This window comes from Hippocampus guttulatus, chromosome 22, assembly GCF_054856545.1.
Source record: "Hippocampus guttulatus isolate MCC_2025c chromosome 22, RoL_Hgut_1.0, whole genome shotgun sequence".
NCBI classification, from domain to species: Eukaryota; Metazoa; Chordata; class Actinopteri; order Syngnathiformes; family Syngnathidae; genus Hippocampus; species Hippocampus guttulatus.
Window position 1 is genome coordinate 826,314 of NC_141282.1, and position 22,967 is coordinate 849,280.

A 22,967-nucleotide genomic window follows, 5' to 3' on the forward strand; every position below is an offset into this window, starting at 1 on the left:
GAGGAGCTGGAGAGAGCCTGGAAGGTAAATGTGACAGTCGTGCCTGTGGTGGTCGGAGCACTCGGAGCAGTGACCCCCAAACTAGATGAGTGGTTGCAACAGATCCCGGGAACAACATCGGACATCTCAGTCCAGAAATGTGCAGTGCTGGGAACAGCAAGGATACTGCGCAGAACCCTCAAGCTTCCTGGCCTCTGGTAGAGGACCCGAGCTGAATGAGGGACGCACACCACCCGAGGGGGGGTGAAACGAGGAAATTTAGATTTGAGCTGTCAAACGATTAAAATCCATCCATCCATCCATTTTCCGAACCGCTTGATCCTCACTAGGGTCGCGGGGGGTGCTGGAGCCTATCCCAGCTGTCTTCGGGCAGTAGGCGGGGGACACCCTGAATCGGTTGCCAGCCAATCGCAGGGCACACAGAGACGAACAACCATCCACGCTCACATTCACACCTAGGGACAATTTAGAGCGCTCAATCAGCCTGCCATGCATGTTTTTTTGGAATGTGGGAGGAAACCGGAGTACCCGGAGAAAACCCACGCAGGCCTGGGGAGAACATGCAAACCCCACACAGGGAGGCCGGAGCTGGAATTGAACCCGGTACCTCTGCACTGTGAAGTCGACGTGCTAACCACTGGACTACCGGGCCGCCTAACGATTAAAATATTTAATCTAATTAAAAATGCAACTGTCATAATTAACTCAAATGAACTAAAAAATTAATCGTGATTACTCACACATTTTTCCTCGTTTCTGAATTTCCTTTTACATTTTTTGTCCTATTTTTCCCCATTTCAATGCTCTCATCAACTTGGAATCATGAAGCAGTTTTCTATGTGCCAAATGCAAATATTTACTGAAATAACAATTTCGATTTTCAATTTGACATGAACATTTTTCATTTGGAGCACTTATTCACACATATCTCTCTCACAATATTACTGTCCATCAACAACAGTGAAAAAAATATTTTGTCACACGACAGCTGCTTTAACAGCTTTTTTTATGAAATCAAAACAGAACAATATAACATTATAAAGTGCACATCTAAGGTAAACTAGTACTCAGCCTGTAGTGGATTTAAACCATGGTTGCATACTTCGTTTTTCTCAAGTTTGCATTGAACACAGCAGTCTGTTTCTGTATGTTTGTTGGAGAATAACGAGACACCGGACAGCAGTGTTCGTTATGTGCCGCTGTATTAAACTGCCGGCCGTACAAAGAAGCGCACACACTTCCCCCGAGCTGCTGGGGCAAACCATTTTCACTCCCCCTCACACAGTCAGGCTATGTTGATTGTGTTGGTCCTTCTTGCGCGGAAGTCTCTCTACGGTTTTTGTGTAGACCTCATTTCGGATGACTACACTTGGTGCGATGACAACACTGGAGACGTTTTATTTTCGCTAGGTTGCGACCACAGCAGCGCACTGTCACCGTCAGACGAACACAGAGAAGCTCCACCCGCTCTATTTATATGGACACGGAACGCTGTAACCTTCCACACAAAATAGTTCCAAACAAGTAACAATCGCGTCAGTGGCATACATCGTATACCTGTATGATACAGAGAGAGAGAAGAACAGATAACTTTGGTCTTGTCAGTGGAGCAATCTGGCAACTTTTTAAAAGTAAACTTTCCATTCATAAACTCTAAGTATCCGTTTTCGGTGTCTTGTGCTGACGTGGCTGGCAAAACAGACATGGGCGTGGACTTCTGCAGCGCGCTTGTCGTTTTGTTTCTGGTGTATTTATAGAGCAACGTAACATCCGCTTGTGACGTGTGCTGCGTTAATCTCGCGAGAAAAAATTTTATCCCGTTAAAATTCATTTAAATTAATGCCAATAAAAACGTGCTGTGTGTTGTGTCCAAGGACCGGCAACCGGAGGCCAAGGCCAAGGCCAAGGACTTGACTCCGAGGCCAAGGCCAAGGACTTGAGAAATTTTCCGAGGCCAAGGCCAAGGACCAAGGACTGATTTTGAAACTGAGGCCTAGCCGAGGACATGTATAAAACAATGTTATCATACCACTTGGCAGGTCTTCATGATTTGCAACACCCCTCTATCATAACCCTTTGCACTCCCTAACGCTTGAATGAAGTGTTTTTATTCAAAGAGTAGAACAGTCAGGGTACGTGTTATTTATACTGAGAAAAAAAAATCATATGGTATACATTTATGAATGAATGTTTCAGTGCAGTAGTTTCTTAATACGAAGTAAATTAACACTCAACAGGCATGACATGGCACAGAGCTCAAGTTGAGAAATTACTTTGCATAGAAGTCAATCACTGACTGCAGAAAAAGCGGTCATCTCTCAGTGATAATTTTACAGTTTACCGTTCAGCGATCCAGTCCCTGGGACTCGCTGATCAGAAAAGTATGAGTCCCATTATGCATTGAGAGACTCCCAAATTTCAAATTCTGAAAGGGTCTACTTATTCAATTGCATATGATAATAACACAAACAAGTCAAGTCAACAGTATTTATAGAGCACTTTCAAACAGCCATTGCTGCATACAAAGTGCTGTACATGGAGCAATTTAACATGCACAATAAACAGTAAGACAAATCGGTAATAAAGGCGGTAGAAAGCACCAAACAGTAAAACCAAGAACAAATCTAAGTCATGCTGAGTCGAATGCCAAAGAATACAAGTGAGTTTTGAGGAGGGTTTTGAAGATGGGCAGCGAGGAGGCTTGCCGAATGTTCAGTGGGAGGTCATTCCAGAGAGAGGGACCAGCAACAGAAAAGTTGCAAACAACAACATATACAGTACATACAATGATAAACAAATGCTGCAAAAATTTAAATAATTCAGGAGCAGGCCTGAGGATTTCGAAAATTCATGGTAACCGTTTTTCGGTTCCGTCGGATTACCCAATGGGAAACCACGATAACAAATGTTGGGTTCCGTAAACGTTCATCATGGGAACCCATTTTTCTATTTTGACTGATATTGATAATCAAGAATTCCCAAACTCAAAAGTATAATGTTTCAAGGGTCAATGTTTGAAAACTATGCATTAGCAAAGAACATTACATCAGCAGCTGTGTACTCCAGGTTTATTCCAAAAAATAAATGGATCAAAAACTGGTGGACTCGTGTGGCATCATCAGAGTATTTTTTCCAATCTCACATCACACTGCAAAGATTAATTGACTGGTAATCACTAATACAGGTAAGTATTGATGTGGCTTGACATCCTCTTCCCAAGACGATGCATGTGTAATCTACGATCAATTTGACGAAAGAATTTAACACACGTCATCATTAGTTCTACCAACATTTAACATTAGCATTACTACACCTTGTGACGAATGTTTTATTCATAAAGTTACCATGCTACAACCAGTAAATTATAGAATAACCAATACTGTTTCATAATATTTTTCACAGGGATCAGCCTACAAATCTAATGACCAATTTGCCTCGTAAACGTGCCTCGCGTCGTATTTCGCTCTCGCGTTCTGTGCATACGTCACAGGGGAGTTTAGTGATACGCCCTTTGGACGATTCATACGAAAAATCAGACAAGCATTTCCATTTCTTAAATATCGTAATTAGTAGACCTTGGTGAGTTTTTTTCGCCACCATCTCAAACTTTCACCCGCGCGATTCCTCAGTTTGCGGACTAAAATAACAACCCACATGCGCACATAACACACCTGTCAACTCATACGGTTTAGCCATAGTTCATACGGATTTTGTGGTGAATCTTACGTATATGGCCATATCGCACAAATCATACGGATTCTGAACATTTCCGGGGTTTTTTTTCACCAACTCCAAATGATTTGGAGTTGGTGAAAAAAGTAACGCAGCAATACAACTCTAAACACAGTAATGCCACTATGTAGAATGATGATTAGATATTAACCTGACATTGTATTATGGAGATCTACAATAAATATCATTGAACATTTCGTGGGTTTTTTTCTGCCGTTATTTTGACATATAAAATGCTTTGGTATTTTTTGCTCTTTATAAGGATTTCTTTGGTAGCTTATACAGGTTGGCGCTCCGAAAAGTTGACAGATATGACATAACGTCATCTGTTGTGTCCCCCCCCCCAACACTGAAAACAAAACAAAACAAAACGAAAGTAAATTCAAAGAAACACACTCACACACCACACCACATCACAAACACACATACAGGCGCAGTGAAATCGCGTGGATCACACAGTCAACTCAAGTGCGGTGACTTTTATAATTAAACTATTTTTCAGCACCGTGAAAAACACGGAAACGACACGCTACCGGTAACGATTGTTACTGTGAAATCCTCGGGCTTGCCGTAGTTTTTGTGTTTGTTTGTTTTGACTGAGAAATTTCCTTGCGTCCCAAAAACGCACATTGTTTGGAACTGTGCGTCCCGTGGGAAAATTATGCGTCTAGAGGTAACGAGACGGCTGAATCAGAATCAGAATCATCTTTATTGGACAAGTATGTAGAACACATAAGGAATTTGTCTCCGGTATAACACGCTGCATTAGTATCATCGTAAACAACAAAATCATTGAACCATTTTAGATTAACCAGTAGTTTTGTAGTACCATTTTGTAGTACAAGAAGAGTGACTACGTCAGTGACTGTTTAAGGAGTTAATGGCTAGAGGGAAGAAGCTGTTTAAGTGTCTACTGGATTTGGTGCGCATGGATCTGTAGCGTCTGCCTGAGGGGAGTAGCTGGAAAAGGTGGTGGGCAGGGTGCGGGGGATCCAGGAGGATTTTCCGTGCCCTTGTCTTGATTCTTGCAGTGTGCAAGTCCTCAAGAGTGGGTAGGGCGGTGCCAACGATTTTTCCGCCGTCCTAACTGTCCGTTGAAGTCGGATTTTGTCCTTTTTTGTGGCGGCCCCAAACCAAACCGTGAAGTGCCGTGAAGACTTTCAGGCAGGAGGGGGACACTTTGTCGGGCCCCGCAGCTTTCTTGATCTTCTGCTGCTTGAAGAGCCGTCTCACGTCCTGTTCGTGGATCTGTAGTGGAGAAAAAGAGGGTGGGTGGGTAGGTAGAGTGGTTTCTGGTAGAGGTGGGTGTGGGTGGGAAATGGGGGTGTCCTTTTCAAATCGGCAGAAAAACATGTTTAGTTCATTAGCAAGACCCTTATTGTTCACTGTTTGGGGGGATGGCATTCTATAGTTAGTGATTGCTTTCAGGTCCTTCCATACAGATGCAGAGTCGTTAGCAGAGAACTGGTTTTTTAGCCTCTCTGCATAGCTTCTCGTAGCGATGTTAATTTCCTTTGTCAATTGGTTTCGGGCGTGTTTGTACAGTGCCCGATCTCCACTTCTAAATGCGGCCTCTTTCTCTTTCCTGAGTTGCCTGAGTTTGGAGTAAACCATGGCTTGTTATTGTTGAAGGAGCGGAAGGAATTTGTTGGTACACACATGTCCTCACAGAAACTGATGTATGATGTTACAGTGTCTGTGTATTCATCCAGTGTGCCCGTTGAAGTTTCAAAGACGCCCCAATCAGTGCAGTCTAAGCATTCTTGTAGAGCTAGCTTTGCTTCATCTGTCCATTTTTTCAGTCTTAACAACCGGTTTAACACATTTGAGTTTCTGTCTGTATGTAGGTATTAAGTGGATTAAATTGTGGTCAGAAAGACCCAATGCTGCACGGGCGACCGATCGGTATGAATTTTTGATTGTTGTATAGCAGTGGTCTAGAATGTTGCCTTCTCTGGTGAAACAGTCGATGTGCTGCTTATATCTGGGAAGTTTACGGTTAAGATGTGCTCTATTAAAATCGCCCAAAATGATCAGGGGTGACTCAGGGTATTTTTGTTCGAGTTTGTTTACTTGTTCGGCTAGCGTTTGTATCGCCGTGTTAGCGTTAGCTTGTGGCGCAATGTAAACACCGACTAGTAAAAAGGAGGTGAACTCGCGTGGCGATTAGAATGGCTTGCAGTTTAAAGACAGCGACTCCAGGTCTGGGCTGCAGTGTGCGTCGAGCTTCGTGACATCAGTGCACCATTCTTCGTTGATATAGAAGCAAATCCCACCACCTTTCGATTTCCCTGATAGCTCCGTGTCGCGGTCGGCTCGGAGAAGGCGGAAGCCGGGTAGATGTAGCGCGGAATCCGGGTGGCGGTCACTGAGCCAGGTTTCAGTGAAGCAGAGCGCAGCAGAACGTGCAAAGGTTTTGTTGGTCTTTGTGAGGAGAAGAAGTTCATCCATCTTGTTTGGCAGAGATCGTAGATTAGCAAGATGGATCGATGGGAGCGGGGTTCGAAATCCGCGCTGCCGGAGCTTGACGAGCACGCCGGCTCACTTCCCCCTCCTCCGGCGGCGTTTCCATGCTCCGTACAGCGCAGCCGCTCCGCTCGCGATTAGCTCCGAAAAACCTTGTGGATTTTTGTGTGCTGGTGAAAAAAGACCGAGCGTAGACTCCCCAATAAGCAGCAACTTTTCCCTCGTGTAAGTAAGCCGCTCAGGGTCACCAAAAACGAAGGAAAATGACAAAAACAGGGATAATACTAGGGAGCGTGTGACCGAGGCTGCCATTCCTGTCGGCGCCTGATGACGTATGACGTAATCTCTAACCATTCTCTGAGTACTACTATTATTACCACTACCACTAATACTACATTAATTAATACCTTCAACTTCACAATAATAATAATAAATAATTAAATCGACCATGATTTTAAACTATGTATTATCAGTCCTGGGTACGACGTTAAACTGCATCCAACTGGTCCTCCAGGTTGGGGGTTGGGCGTGAGGTTAACAACCTCACCCTGTAAAACAAAACCTGTTACAGAAACGACGAGAGGAAGCCATTCCGGTAAACCACGGCGAAGAAGAGACGGCACATCCTTGGATGTATCTATGACGGGGCCGGGTGAAATCCAGCAGGAAGCCCGACCCCTGATGACCCTGATCTTTGGAACCAAAACCAACACCAGAGTAGGCACCTGGAATGTGCGCACAATGTTCCAGTCTGGTCGCATGGACCAGGTGCTGAAGAATATGAGAGACTATCGCCTGGACATCTTAGGCGTTAGTGAAATGAGGTGGACGGGGCAAGGGCGTCTCGTGGTTGATGGAGCAACTTTTCTGTACTCTGGGAAGCAAGACCACCATTCCCATGGAGTCGGCATCATCCTCTCCAATAGTGCAGCAAAAGCATTGATTGGATGGAAGCCGGTGAATGAACGGATTATTACAGCAAGGCTCTACACCAGATATGCCAAAGTAACCATCGTACAAGTCTATGCCCCAACCGAAGCTGCCTCAGCGGACGATAAAGACACCTTCTACAACCAGCTCCAGACCGTGCTTGAGGAGATCCCCAGACATGACATCAAAATGCTGATTGGAGACTTCAACGCAAAACTGGATAATGACAGAAGGGGCCTGAATGCCACAGTTGGACCACATGGGTCTGCAGGCTCCACGAACGACAACGGGGAGAGACTGTTGATGCTAACCAGTACCAACGGCCTCAGCATTGGCAACACCTTTTTTGAGCACAAGCGGATCCACAAAGTAACCTGGGTTTCACCTGGTGGCGGGACCCAGAACGAACTGGACTACATCTGCATCAACACAAGGTGGCGCTCGTCATTGCTCGACGTTCGCTCCCACAGAGGTGCAGATGTGGGTTCAGACCACTTCCTTGTGGTGAGTAAAATCAAGCTGAAGCTGAAGAAGGTGAAAAGGGTGCAGCCCAAGAGACCTTACGCAGTGGACAAGCTAAAGGATAACAACATCTCAGAAAGCTTCTGTGAGGAGTTGAGTAGGAAGCTCAAGGTATCACAACACCTTGCAAACATTGAGGAGCAGTGGAGTATGTTCTCTTGTGCCATTGCTGAAACTGCAGAAGCAGTTATCGTCAGAAAGAGGGGTACCAACAAAGAGAGATGGATAACAGACAACACCTGGAAGTTGATTGATGAAAGGAAAGTGGCCAAGATAAAAAGAGAACAAAAGAGGAGGCTCCGGAGCTGGAGGATGGAAGACGAGGAGTACAGGCGCTTGGACAGGGCAGTGAAGAAGAGTTGCAGGAAGGATAAAAGACAGTGGCTAGAAGAGAAAGCAAGAGAGGCACAGGAAGCAGCCGAGAACAACAACACGATGACCCTATACAAGATCGTGCGGGAGCTAACCAACTCCAGGAGCAGCTCTAGCGTGCCAATCAGGAGCAAGGATGGCAGGACACTTCTAAGCGACGAGGAGCAAGAAGCAAGATGGCTGGAACACTTCAGGGAGGTTCTCAACCAACCAATGCCTCCCGTGCTCTTCAATTTCGATCAAGAGACACCAGCTCCAGCTCTAAATATTACATCGAAAGAGATATCCGAGACTGAGGTTGCCAGAGCAATCAAGGGCCTTAAGAACAACAAGGCACCGGGACTCGATGAGGTAGCTGCCGAGATGTTGAAACACGGCCAAGACGCTGTTGTGGAGAGCCTTACCCACCTGTTCAACCTGATTTGGCATGCTGAAGAGGTTCCTGCCGACTGGAGACGTGGGGTCATTGTCACGCTTCCTAAGAAGGGAAACCTCACAGACTGCAATAACTGGCGGGGCATTACACTGCTGTCAATCCCCAGCAAGGTATTCTGCAGTGTCCTGCTACATCGCCTTAAAGATGAAGTGGATAACATCTTGAGGGAAGAGCAAGCCGGTTTCAGGAAAGGAAGGTCTTGCGCCGAACAGATCTTTACCCTTCGAAACATCATAGAGCAGTGCCAAGAACTTCAGACACCACTCATGATCAACTATATCGATTTCAAGAAAGCCTTCGACAGCATCCACCGGGAGTCACTGTGGCAGATCGTCCAGCTGTATGGTGTACCCCTCAAGTACATCAACATCTTCAGGTCATTGTACCACAACTCAACCTGTTGTGTCAAAACCAACAGTGGCACAACTGATGATTTTGACATTGTCACTGGTGTAAGACAGGGTTGCATTCTGTCACCCCTACTCTTCATCATCATAATTGACTTTGTGATGAGGAAGTCCATCACAGGGGAAGAAGTTGGTATCAAGTGGGGAGGGAGCAGACTAGCTGACCTGGAATTTGCAGATGATTTGGCTCTGTTAAGTCACACCCAGCCCGCACTCCAGGAGTTGACCAACAATCTGCATGAGCACGGAGTTAAGGTCGGTTTACGAATTAGCCAGGAAAAGACCAAGGCCATGGCCGTCGGACAGCACCAACACCTTCAACCACTCACTCTACACCAACATGACATAGAGTACATTGACAGCTTCACATATCTTGGGAGTAACATCTCAAATACAGGTGGTGTGGAGAAAGACGTCAACAGTAGACTTGGTAAAGCTGCGGGAGTGTTCCAACGCCTCCGCAACATCTGGTCATCGAAAGCCATCACTACGACCACCAAGCTACGCCTCTATATGTCAGTGGTTATCCCAACAGCGATTTACGCCTGTGAGACATGGATGAAGACAGCCAACATAACCAACAAGTTAGATGTCTTTCATTGGCGTTGCCTGAGATCCATCCTGAGGATCTCATGGAGAGACCACATCACCAACGAGGAGGTGATGAAGAGGGCAGGAGTGGCTGAACTGTCAGACATTGTCTCTGAAAGGAGAAGGAAAATGATCGGCCACGTACTCCGGCTGCCAAGAGAGAGACCGGCAAGTGTGGCCATGGACTGGATGCCAGAGGGTGGAAAGAGGAAGAGAGGTAGGCCAAAGAAGACGTGGAGACAGACTGCCAAAGAAGACCTCAGTGAGATGGGTGTCAGCTGGCATGGAGCAAGAAAGGTCGCCAGTGACCGGAACAAATGGAGGAGGCTCGTCGCCCAATGTTCCAAATAGGAGCGGGCGGAACTAACTAACTAACTAACTAACTATTATCAATATTCATTATTCCAAACATGAGAAAGCATTCAGCATACATAACTGGAATCGAGCAAAAGGACTCCAAATCCCACCGGCCAAACCCGGAAGTGAGGTGCCGATATTATTGACTCCAGCTGTAACGCAAATGACTTGGTTCAAACAAACATTCTAGTGCCACCGCACAAACGTGATGACTGTGCAAATAAAAGACACCACTTTTACAGAAAGGCTTTACACGCTATTTAAACTGCGGATCGCGAACGGAACAAACTAACTGTGATGCCGCTCTTTAATGCGTTGCGCTAACTGTCACCTGTCAGTGGCAGACCCGCCCCCTCTTAAAGCGCCAGAGTTAATCCATCAATATGGGTTTCCTTCAATGGAATTTATTCGATTCCTTCGTGATTTGCGGTCCTTATACAAGGGATTCGAGGCTCTAATCCCTCATTGTGTCCGAGGACCGGCAATCCGAGCCCAAGGCCAAGGACTCGACTCCCGAGGCCAAGGCCAAGGACCAAGGACTTGACTCCGAGGCCAAGGCCGGGGACCAAGGAGCCGGTCCTCGAGCCGGTCCTCGAGGCCAAGGACCGGCTCGAGGAACACATCTCTGATATATACAATATATATACTGTATATATACACACACACACATATATACATATACATATACACACACATATATACATATATATATATATACAGTATATATATATATATATACCAACTGAGCTATCCAGCCGCTCATGGAAGCTCATGTCAGGCATCATTGCGGCTAAGATAAGTGGACACATGGATCAATACATGAGCGAAGCACAGAAGGGCATTGGTCGAGATACCAGAGGAGCCAAACATCAGCTCCTGGTTGACAGAACAGTCGCACAAGACTGCAGGTCCCGACATACCAACCTGTGCACAGCCTGGATTGATTACAAGAAAGCCTATGACTCGATGCCACATACATGGATCACTGAATGCTTGGAGTTGTATAAGGTGAACAGGACCCTAAGACCCATCGTTGCAAACTCGATGAGGATGTGGAAAACCACACTTGAACCCAATGGCAAGGCACTTACCCAAGTGTCCATCAAATGTGGCATATACCAAGGTGATGCATTCTCCCCACTGCTGTTCTGCATAGGACTGAACCCCCAAAGCCAAGTAATCACCAAGACAGGCTATGGATACCGCCTCAGAAATGGAGCTACGGTCAGTCACCTCCTCTACATGGATGACATAAAGCTGTATGCTAAGAGCGAAAGGGACATAGACTCCCTGATCCACACAACCAGGATCTACAGCAGCGACATTGGGATGTCATTCGGGCTTGAGAAATGTAGTCGGATGGTGATTAAGAGAGGAAAGGTTGTCCGCACTGAAGGGGTCTCACTCCCTGAAGGAACAATAGCAGACATTGAGGACAGCTACAAGTACCTCGGTATACCACAAGCCAACGGCAACCTCGAACTGGCAAAAAGGAAAGCGGCTACGGCCAAATACCTCCAGCGAGTGAGGCAAGTCCTAAGAAGCCTGCTCAATGGCAGGAATTAGACCCAGGCAATAAACAGCTATGCCCTGCCAGTGATCAGATACCCTGCAGGAATAATAAGGTGGCCAAAGGAAGCGATTCAGACCACAGACGTTAAGACCCGAAAGCTCCTGACCATGCATGGAGGGTTCCATCCCAAATCCAGCACCCTGAGACTGTACGCAAGCCACTGTCCAGGATGAAACATCCAAGCTCCATGAATACATCAAGGAGAAGGCTCCAACGGATGACGTACTCAGAGAATGTCTCAGACAATGGGGAACAGAGGATGAGGCGCTGGAGGAGAGACCATCATGGGAGGACAAGCCCCTACACGGGATGTACCACCGGACCATAACTGAAGTGGCTGATCTCAAGAAGTCCTATCAGTGGCTAGAGAGGGCTGGGCTGAAGGACAGCACAGAGGCACTCATCCTGGCTGCTCAGGAGCAGGCCCTGAGCACCAGAGCCATTGAGGCCCAGATATACCAGACCAGACAAGACCCAAGGTGTAGGTTGTGCAAAGAGGCACCTGAGACGATCCAACACATAACTGCAGGGTGTAAGATGATGGCTGGGAAAGTACATGGAACGCCATAACCAGGTGGCTGGCATAGTCTACCGAAACATCTGTGCGGAGTATGGACTGGAAACCCCAAGGTCAAAATGGGAAACAGCTCCGAAGGTGGTGGAGAATGAGAGCGAAGATCCTGTGGGACTTCCAGATCCAGACTGACCAGATATCGTGATCATAGATAAAGGGCAGAGGAAAGCAGTTGTAGTGGATGTAGCGGTCCCAAGTGATGGAAACATCAGAAAGAAGGAACACGAGAAACTCGGGAAATACCAAGGGCTCAGAGAGGAGCTGGAGGGAGCCTGGAAGGTAAAGGTAACAGTCGTGCCTGTGGCGGTCGGAGCACTCGGGGCAGTGACCCCCAAACTAGATGAGTGGTTGCAACAGATCCCGGGAACAACATCGGACATCTCAGTCCAGAAATGTGCAGTGCTGGGAACAGCAAGGATACTGCGCAGAACCCTCAAGCTTCCTGGCCTCTGGTAGAGGACCCGAGCTGAATGAGGGACGGACACCACCCGAGGGGTGAGACGAGGATTTTATATATATATATATATATATATATATATATATGTATATGTATACACACACACACACACACACACACCGTATTTTCTGCACTGTAGAGCGCACCAAAAAGTCTTCCATTTTCTTAAAATCTCACCGAGCACCTTATGCTTCCAATGTTATAACTTGCTGTTGGTTCAGTGAACTGTGTCGCTGCTTTATTAAATAAGTTTGTGTTGCAGCTCCAAAAAAAGGAGAGCTGTGTTGTTAATTTTTTCAAACAGTCTCAACAAATACAGGTACGTCTTTGTCTGTCCATGCCTTCTTCCATTCGACTCGAGAGATGTTCAAGACCGCCCCCGAAAAACGTAAACGATTACTTAAATGAAATGACAAAAATTGAAAATAATCCATCAAAACTGAAAAGCAAGCGAGGATATCACAAAATAAATTCAACAGCCCCCCCCGAAGGAATTTATATTGTGATTTCATCATTTGTGAATTCACAACAAAGGAATACATAACTACAACTGACATCTTGTGTTATTTTGACTTCAAGATGGCGCCGTGAGAGTGGCTGCCTTTCCAGCAGCTCCTATTTTGTTTTTCTACTTCTTCCTCTCATAACTTTGCTGCTGTGAAGTGGGAATTTCTCCATTGTGAGACTTGTAAAAGTTTTCTTATCTTATCTTATCTGGTCGTACTGGTGGAGCTACAATAAAGGAAATGCCAATGCGTTTTTCGTAGGCGGTCATGAACGCCTCTCCTGTTGAACGGAATACGAGAAGGCACGGAGACAGACAAAGACTCACCTGTATTTGTTGAAAAAAGGAGAGCTGTGGTTGTGGTTTTATTATTTTTTTAAACGCAGACTTTATCAATGGTTTTCACAGTCTCAGCAAGTACAGGTACTGTACGTCTTTGTCCGTCTCCGTGCTTTCTTCCGTTCCACTCGAGAGGCGTTCATGGCCACCTACGAAAAATGTAAAATAATTCTTATTCAATGAAATCACGATGAAAATCAAGCGAGAAGATCACAAAATAAGTTCTGTAGGGGGATATAGAATTTATTTTGTGATTTCCTCGCTTTGTTTTCTGTTCTGATGCATTATTTTCAATTTTCGTCGTTTCATTTAAGTACAGTAATAGTTAATTTACATTTTTCAGAGGCAGTCATGAACGCCTCTCAAGTTGAACGGACGCTTCTCGAGTTGAATGGAAGGAGCGTACCACCATCTGGTGGACGCATTGTAGATTGCGCCTTTCAGTTTTATGCCATAACTAATTGACATGTTGCGTTGGGTGTGCCTTAACCTCCATGGCAGAGGCTCCATCAAACCCCCGAGACCGATTCACTCATCGTTGTTTGACCGCCAAGAAATTATTTAGTTACATTCTTTTAAACCCAAAAGAAAAACGTGCATGCATCAGTTGGCTTTTATTTTGAATGTGGCCAATGGCGCTCCCATGCCCGTGCATGCATCAGTTGGCTTTTATTTTGAATGTGGCCAATGGCGCTCCCATGCCCCACATTACCGTAATGTAGAGTATTAACAATCGCAGTGGCGGCGAGTGGAGGCGCAGTCCGCAGAGGTGCTTCCGAACGTAATGGCACTCACCCCGGAGTTCCTGAGCTATTTACAAAATCGCCGTGTACATCCCAATGGATCCAGAACATGTTTGTGTATTTAGTCATTGCCCGTGATCGTTTTTCACTCTTTCGTGTTAGCAAGCCTGCTTCAGCTATAGCTAACTCAAGTTAGCGGGGAACTCCAGAATAAAGTATAAAGTACTTTTAGCATGATCACGCAGGTAGTTTATCTGTTGTCGGCATCTTCGCCTAGGGCAGTCCTTCTGTAATGTTTAGTCACCAAAATTGTATCGCAGACAACTGGCTGGTCAATCAAACGGGAGTCCTCGATTGATGACAGGGCTGAACGACGTGAGCCACGATCTTATTGAATTTTATTTATTTACACTTGGTACAAGAACAACCCTTTTGCGTGTCTTTTACATTCATGGCCAAAAGCCGTTTTTCTGTACACATGTACACTAAAATCCTGACAGGTTGTAAAGTGATAAGCACATTTCGATTTAAAATTTCGGGTTGTACAGTATTTCCAACGTTGGAAGGAAACTCTGTCCGAAATGGAGGACACCCTGTGCAGTGAGGTATGTAACACGCATTTCAGGTTGGACCCGTCTTTGACACTAAGAAAAAAAATTGGACAAGCATGCATCACAAACATTGTTATTGAGGCACGGTACACCCATCCATCCATTTTCTGATCCGCCTATCCTCACAAGGGCCTTCTTTGGGTTGTTTGTTTATTGAACTAAGAAACAGATAACAGAAATTTGGGAGCAAGGCAAGGGAAGTTAAAAAAATAAAAACAAATAGTGATAATTGAACACAATATACATGGTCAAAGGAAGTAAGAAGAAAAAAAACGAATCTAGTCCCACCCCTTGTTTTTTGGTGAGTTTTAACTTGATTTATTTTAAAATTGTCATTGATTGTTCATTTGGCATTCCGCATTCTGAAAGGAAAAAGTCAATGTACACTGGCATATTTCTATACCATTCTACTCTCATACTCAATCAATATTCACTTACAATACAGCGTTTAATAATTTTACCAACTTAAATCTGATTTAAATTGTTTTTTTTAAACTTGACTTTTAAACCTGTTTTTGATCCCAGCAAGCGATTCACAATTCTCGATTCGAGGCGAGGAAGCTAAGAGCAGACTAAACTCGGCCGAGAAGTCCTGACGAGTACCGATACAACTGTAACTGGACATGAAGATTTCACACAAGGTGTTTTTATCTGGAAACACAGTACCACATGTCCTGTATTCGTGGATTTAATACAAATTCAGGGAAATGCAGTGATGCGGGTGGTTGGGAAAATTAAGTACGACTTGGACACCGATGCTAAAAAAAATCTGGAGTTAGGAACCTATGGCTCGCCAGCCAGGTGTGGCTCTTTGGATGATTGCATCTGGCTTGCAGATAAAACAAAATATTTTCACTTGTTTAATCCATCCATAGATTTTTCACTGCTTATGTCCTGTTCAGGGCTGCACAAGCAATTTTAATTGGATGATACTGTTGAAACTACGTTGGCCATTGCTGGGTCAACAGGTAAACGCCCCCTTTTGAATCAGTCTGCCATGGTCATTCGCTCAAAGCTAACCCTTCAACAAAGCAGTTGGTGAAAAGGAAAAAAAAGATGACGAGTATGGTCCACTTCAGGGCGAATGGACCAAAGGATTCACTTCTGTGAAGAGAACAGGTTCTGCGCTGTGCCTAATTTGCGATGACAAAATACCATCGATGAAACAGTCGGATGTCGCGCGGCACTTTGACACCATTCTACGTTCGAAACAAAACGCACTGCGGGAGACAGCAGAAAGGAAGCGTGCAAGCTACTGAGCAGGATGCAAGCTGGCCAGCAGCAACTCCGCATATGGACCCGCCGGCAAGTCCATTAGCTTTGCTGGATCTTGAGCAATAGTGAGGAACGGAAAACCATTTCCATGAATAGTGATTATTATAACAAAACGATTTCAAAGAATACATCCAGAGGCTTATTATACGGGCATTATGTTGAATTCATTTTTAAAATGCACTATATTATATGGCTCTCACTGAAATACATTTCCAAATATTTTGCTTTCATGGCTCTCAGTCAAAAAGTTTCCCGACCCCTGCTCAAAATTGTCCCGAGGTGTGACCGTGAATATATACAGTATATATATATACTGTATATATATATTAGAGCTGTCAGTTTAGCGCGTTTTTGTTGGCATTAATTTAAATGAATTTTAACGGGATTAAATTTTTTCTCGCGAGATTAACACGGCACACGTCACAGCGGATGTTACGTTTCTCTATAAATAAACCAGAAACAAAACAACAAGCGCGCTGCACAGGTTCACGCACGTTTGTTTTGCCAGCCACGGCAACGCGAGACACCGAAAACGGATACTTTAAGAGTTTATGAATGGAAAGTTTACTTTTAAAAAGTTGCCAGATTGTTTCAATGACAAGACCAAAGTTACCTGTATGTTTTGCAGTCGTAAACTGAGCTATCACCATAGCACGTCGAGTCTGAAATACCACTTAATGGCCAAGCACACAGCTGACGTGAGTACTCCGCCCCCTCGTCTCAGACAGACGGCAATGGATCATTTCAAAGTGAAGAAAATGGATAACACGACAAAAAACAAATTTGCTGAAGCCATAGCTAAATGTATGGCTACTGCATGCAAGCTGTCAACATTGTCCACAGCTCGACTCAAGCTGAAATCATTCGCATTGCATCTAACAACTCCACTACGGATTGCCAGCGAGAGCCTCCATTACAAGCTGTGTACAGAAATTGTATGTAGCGGAGAAGGCTAAGTAAGGTACACCAAGCGGAAGAAGACACTATTTCGGGAGAGAAATAAGAGACTAGGTTGATGAGCCTCTGGTGAATAAAGAGCAGGCATTACGTTGAGTTCGATGTATGGCACTGACGCGATTGCTACTTGTTTGGAACTATTTTGTGTGGAAGGTTACAGTGTTCTGTGTCCGTATAAATAAAGCGGGTGGAGCTTCTCTGTGTTCGTCTGGCACCGACTGTGCGCTGATGCACGTCGAGAGTTTAGCGGTGCAGTGGTAGCGACCACACTGAAAATAAAATGTCTCCAGTATTGTCATCGAACCAAGTGTAGTCATCCGAAATGATGTCTACACAAAACTGTAGAGAGACTTGCGCGCAAGAAGGACCAACAGAATCAACATAGCCTGACTGCTGTGTTCAAAGCAAACTTGAGAAAAACGAAGTATGCAACCATGGCTTCAATCCACTAAAGACTGAGTACTAGTTTACCGTAGATGTGCACTTTATAATGTTATATTGCTCTGTTTTGATTCCATCTTTTCTGCTTGGCTCTCGACGAAGGCGGACGCTTCTGCTCTGCTCCCCCCCACCTTTCTTTTTTCCCTGCTCGCCACTTAGTCTTCTCGTGCTGTCTTTTTGTCCAACTTTTTTTTCCCTAGCCTCCTACCGTGTTTTCATCCGAAGAACTAACCATGGAATTAGTTGGCTGGTCTCTCGATGTAATTGACAAAATGTTTTCGACGAAAAGAGCGGGCAGTGGGGAGCCTGCTTGCCCTCGGGGGACACTTGCTGCCGGATACGCCCTGGATCCATGGAGAAAGTGGAGACCGGTGTGCCTGACAGTACTGTCCGTGGAGGATGTGGAAGACATCTACATTATTGGCCTTTTGATAACAGGTATGCTGCTGTTTGGTGTTGGCAGCTTGCTGTTCTATCGCAAAATTCAACCGACGGGAGCGGCTCTATTGCAAGTGAAGAAGCTGCCGGTCACTCTGGATGGCTTGGCGCGAATGTCCAACACTCAGACTCAAGCGGTGACTGAGCTCAATCGCAATATTGTTGTGATTTGGAGCAACTCCGCGCGATCGATAATACCATGGAGACGTTGGAATCCACGCTGCGGAAAGAATTTCTGGATCAGACTGATCGGCGCCACTGAGGAGATACAGACCAAGGACTCAAGGCTGTCTGGAATTGTTGGCGGCCGTCTCTCCAAAACAAACAATGCTATCTGGCCTTTCCCCTGGATGGAAATACGTACGGAGTCTAGGGCCCCCCACCCCCCCTCCTTCTCGGCCATGGACTGATAAGCCAGGACTGTCTTCACGATGAGCAGACCTCGACGATGCAGCTATGACCTGCACACGCATACACATACATAACTGGACAACCACACGCGCATACACATCCTTGTTAACTTGTCTTCATCGCTCCGATTCTTTTCCCCCCGTGACGTGGTTCGACATGCAGAGCGCTCGTGTGAATCCGTGCAGCTGGTCATTTTTCGGCCGCGTCGCGGTTACCCCTCTCAACCCCCCCCCCCCCATTCATCCTCCCCCTTATTACATGTTATGTCTTGTGACTTGTTGTAACTGTCATATGCTTATTTCTGTGCTAGGGTCTTTTTTTTATCCTGGACTTAAATTATCCTCGGAAGAGGATAGTTCGAGCGTGGTTTTTTTTCCCTCTCCCTACCCAGCGTTTTTCCTTTCTGAATTCTGATTGTAATTTCCCCATTGCCGGACAAATAAAGGATATCTTATCTTATCTTATAAAAAGAGCTGTTAAAGCAGCTGTCGTGTGACAAAATATTTTTTTCACTGTTGTTGATGGACAGTATTATTGTGTGAGAGATTATGTGTGAATAACTGCTCCAAGTGAAAATTGTTCATGTAAAATTGAAAATCAAAACTGTTATTTCAGTAAATATTTGCATTTTGCACATAGAAAACTGATTCATGATTCCATGTTGATGAGAGCATGAAAATGGGGAAAAATAGGGCAAAAATATATATAAAAGGAAATTCAGAAAGGCTAAAAAATGCGTAGGGGTCACGATTAATTTTTTAGTTCATTTGAGTTAATTATGACAGTTGCATTTTTAATTAGATTAAATATTTTAATCGTTTGACAGCTCTAATATATATATATATATATATACACGCACACACACACTCACTGCGTACAAGAAAGACAGCATTTAAAGGCTTTTAAAAAGAGTACAAGACAAGTGAAACGAACGTTGTGACCAAACCTAATCTGTGAAGAACAACTCTTGGCTGCATCCTGCCAATGGCGTCCAGCAGTTGACGTTGTCCCTTGTGGTCCTCTTTTTCTCCACAAAGTTCCTCCTCGTATTCTGATGTCCTTGTGCGCATTGTTCACACTGAAATTACAACAACAATTTTACGTTTACGATTTCTGCAGAGCGATGTGTTGAGCACGAGCGCCTCTTTGTTTGCGGCGAGCAAGCTAACCGAAGCTAAACTAGGCCGAGAAACACCAATGTCCACCGAGACGACTTTAATCGGGCACGAAACTTCAACGAAAGATGTTTTGGTCCAGCGAGATGACGGTGGACGCCCCGAGTGGAGGTTTGAACATGTTAACAACAAATTCGGACAATTTAGTCAAGAGTGTCGATCCCTCCTCGCTCATCAATCCTGGACTGCGGACAAGACAGCGATTGTGAACAATCTGCAACACGGAAAGCTGCCAATACAGAGCACCGTTGACCACCTTCAAAACAAAAGACACCAAATGTGTGCATGCACGTGAATGGTTTGGATTTCAAATACTGTCGTTTTTATATGAAGAAAAATAAATGAATAAATTGACGAATTAATTAATTTTCATCTCAAGCTGCTTCAAACAACAAAGCGTGTGACGGAAAAGTGGTTAGGACTGCACGACTGTCCGTGTGTTGTGTTTATTATTTTAGTTGATGTTAACTGTTTTGTTAAGCGCTTTGTTACAGCTGCCGCTGTTGTGAAAGCGCTATATAAATCAGCATGTATTGTTTTGTATTGTATTTCAAAATAAAAGGCCTCTAAAATCAGAATTTTTACCTTTGCGCTTGTTTCAAAAAAAGTAATAAAAAATGTGGCCCTTGTGAGAAAAAGTGAATCGGAAATGGATGGATGGACGGATGGATGCATGTTTGGTTTCTCTTTGGTTGTTGTTGTGTTTTCTTTTTCCCTGGCTGTTTTATTTGGGTGAAATTAACAGTTTGGTTTGTTGAGTTAACCTTAAATGTGCGGTGATTTTGTTTTACTGTATTCCAAAGCAGTTATTTCAGCTTGAGTTCTTCAATTAAACGGTGTGGACTCTGTCACGGTTCTGTTTTCGGTCTAGCCAGCAGGTGGCATGAGCGGACTTCTGTGCACACCTGCTGCCAATCTATGATTAGTACACTCTGTATTTAAGGACCCCTGTGCTGTGCACCTGTTGTCGGAGTATTGCCTTTGCCTTGCTGCTTCATTGCTCATAGACTGATTTTGCTATAGACCTCGTTGTATTTCGCTTTTGAACTCTCGGTACCAAGTATTTTGTAAGTATGGTTTTTATTTTGTGATTGGGCTTTCGCTTGCGTGTATTTGCTACATTGTTTTTTATTTGCCTTCACGGTTCTTCTTTTCCTCCCTTGCCTTTTGTGCAAGCGCTTTTTGTTATTTGTTTTTGTGCCCTCTGGTCCTTGTTTTGACCAGCACTTTATGTTACTTCTTTGGCAGTGCGATTTTTGTATATTAAACCCTTTTTTTTTGCTACAGAGACCTTGTCTGGTGTCTACACTTCTGGGATCCCAACTTTATTCGGCTTGCCCGAAACGTGACAGAATACTCCGACCAACATGGATCTCGTAGACACCAACAAGATTATGACCACCTTGACCAGCCAAAGACAATTAGTGGGTCAGCAGGAACAAGATCTCGCGGAACTCAGGGGAATGATCTCCCTGCTGGCTCATCGGCTCGAGAATTTGGGTTCGCGAGTGGAGCAAAACGCTACCACAGGAACACCATTCCCCCTGACCGGGGAGCGGGAACCAAATATTCCACACCCACCACGTTATGGTGGTGAACCTTGGCTCGGTGAACAATTTCTTCACCAATGCTCGTTGGTGTTCGACCAACAACCATATAGCTATGCAAAGGATAAAACCAAAGTGGCGTTTATAATGAGTCTGTTGACTGGTCAGGCGGCGTCATGGGCGTTGGAAGTAAGCAATGCTAAACTCGAGCTTTGGTCTTCCTTCCCTGCTTTCGTGGCAGAGTTTCGACGGGACTTCCACCATCCAGTTATGGGAAGAGAGGCCGAAGGTCGGTTATTAGATTGTGGGGAAGGAAAGCAATCAGTGGCCAAATACTCTATTTCCTTTCGCATTTTGGCTGCCCGAAGTGGTTACGGGGACCGCGCCCTTCGTGGATTGTTTCGTCGCGGTTTAAATTCTTCCTTGAAAGATGAACTGGCAACCCGCAATGACAGCACTACCTTGGAGGAACTCATCCACCTGGCCATCATACTGGACCATCGTATGCGGGAAAAGACAGCGGGAATGCGGAAGCGAAGGGGGTCCTGTTCGTTTCCAGCCCCGACATGCTGAAGGCCAGTCTGCTTCTGATGAGTCAGCGCGGTCGTCCGGATCAGAGCATCACACCGGAACCGGGGCAGTCGTCGCAGAAGGGGAGCCTATGCAGCTGGTAGGAGGACATTTGGGTCCCAAGGAGTCCAGGTCAGGACTTCCCAGGAGACTCGAGCTGGACGGTACTCTTTATGGTCTATCCCTGGCTCTTCCGGTTCGGGCATTGGTGGATTCGGGGGCGGACGATTGCTTCATTGACACTGAAATAGCTAACAAACTGGGTTGTCCGGTAGAGGAGTTAAATGAGGTCAAAAGGGTTCACGATCTTGATGGGCGACTCCTGGCGGAAGTGAAACAGATCACAGGCCCTTTAATGTTGAGGTTATCGGGCAATCACGTCGAATATAGGAGCTTTTATCTGATGCGGTCCCGATCCGTACCATTAATCCTGGGGTTACCCTGGTTAAAGACACATAATCCAGTCATCTCATGGGAACGCCCCGCGATTGAGAATTGGAGTCCGTTTTGCTATGCTCACTGTTTGCAGTCTGCTGCGGGGGGTAGAGGGCTTCCTCGTAATGACCCGCCTGAGTCGATTTGTTTAGATAAAGTCCCGAGCATCTACCATGATTTGCGACAAGTGTTTAGTAAGGACTGCGCTCAGTCCTTGCCACCACACCGGCCGTACGATTGTGCCATCGACTTGCTCGCTAACACCCCTCTTCCGAGTTCTCGCTTGTATCAAGTTTCCCACAAGGAACAAGAAGCATTGAGGGAGTACATCGACAGCTCACTCTCTGCTGGTCTTATTAGACCAGCTAGAGCTCCTTTGGGGGCCGGGTTCTTTTTCATAGAAAAGAAGGACAAGTCACTACGTCCGTGTGTAGACTATCGGGGACTTAATGAGATCACCATCAAGAATAAATATCCACTTCCGCTATTAGATTCCGCGTTTGCCCCTCTCCAATCTGCAACCATCTTCACTAAACTTGATCTACGTAGTGCCTACCATTTAGTCCGCATACGGGAGGGGGATGAATGGAAAACTGCATTCAAGACCCCACTGGGACATTTTGAGTATTTAGTCATGCCATTTGGGTTGACCAACCCCGAAGATCCTTTTGTGGTAGAGGTGGACGCTTCACAGACTGGAGTGGGGGCGGTATTGTCACAGCGTTCCCCAGTCGACCAGAGACTCCACCCTTGCGCCTTCTTCTCTCGGAGTCTCAGTCCCGCGGAAAACAACTATGATGTGGGAAATCGTGAACTGCTGGCCGTCGTTTCAGCTCTGCAAGAATGGAGGCACTGGCTCGAGGGGACTAAGGAGCCCTTCACCGTGTACACAGACCACAAGAACCTCGCATACATTCGCGCTGCCAAGAGACTGAATTCACGTCAAGCCCGGTGGGCGCTACTACTTACGCGCTACAACTTTACACTCACCTATTGTCCAGGTTCCAAGAACATACGACCAGATGCCCTATCACGTATCCATGACCCCGCTGAGAGGAGCAGCGAACCAGGGAGCATTCTTCCGGACCGTGCATAAGCCACGG

General features: G+C 45.5%; 1 protein-coding gene across 1 annotated transcript in view; it reads right to left on the reverse strand.

The window, feature by feature from the left end:
* Positions 1–19,527, reverse strand: part of LOC147185910 (uncharacterized) — a 36,219-nt gene extending 16,692 nt beyond the window's left edge. The window contains exons 1-2 of the mRNA XM_086102968.1: positions 19,307–19,527; positions 19,084–19,215 (exon numbers count right to left, since the gene is read on the reverse strand). Coding sequence (XP_085959094.1) covers positions 19,084–19,207 — 124 coding nt within the window. The 5' untranslated portion in view covers positions 19,208–19,215; positions 19,307–19,527. The remainder of the gene's footprint in view (positions 1–19,083; positions 19,216–19,306) is intronic.
* Positions 19,528–22,967: the final 3,440 nt, after the last annotated feature.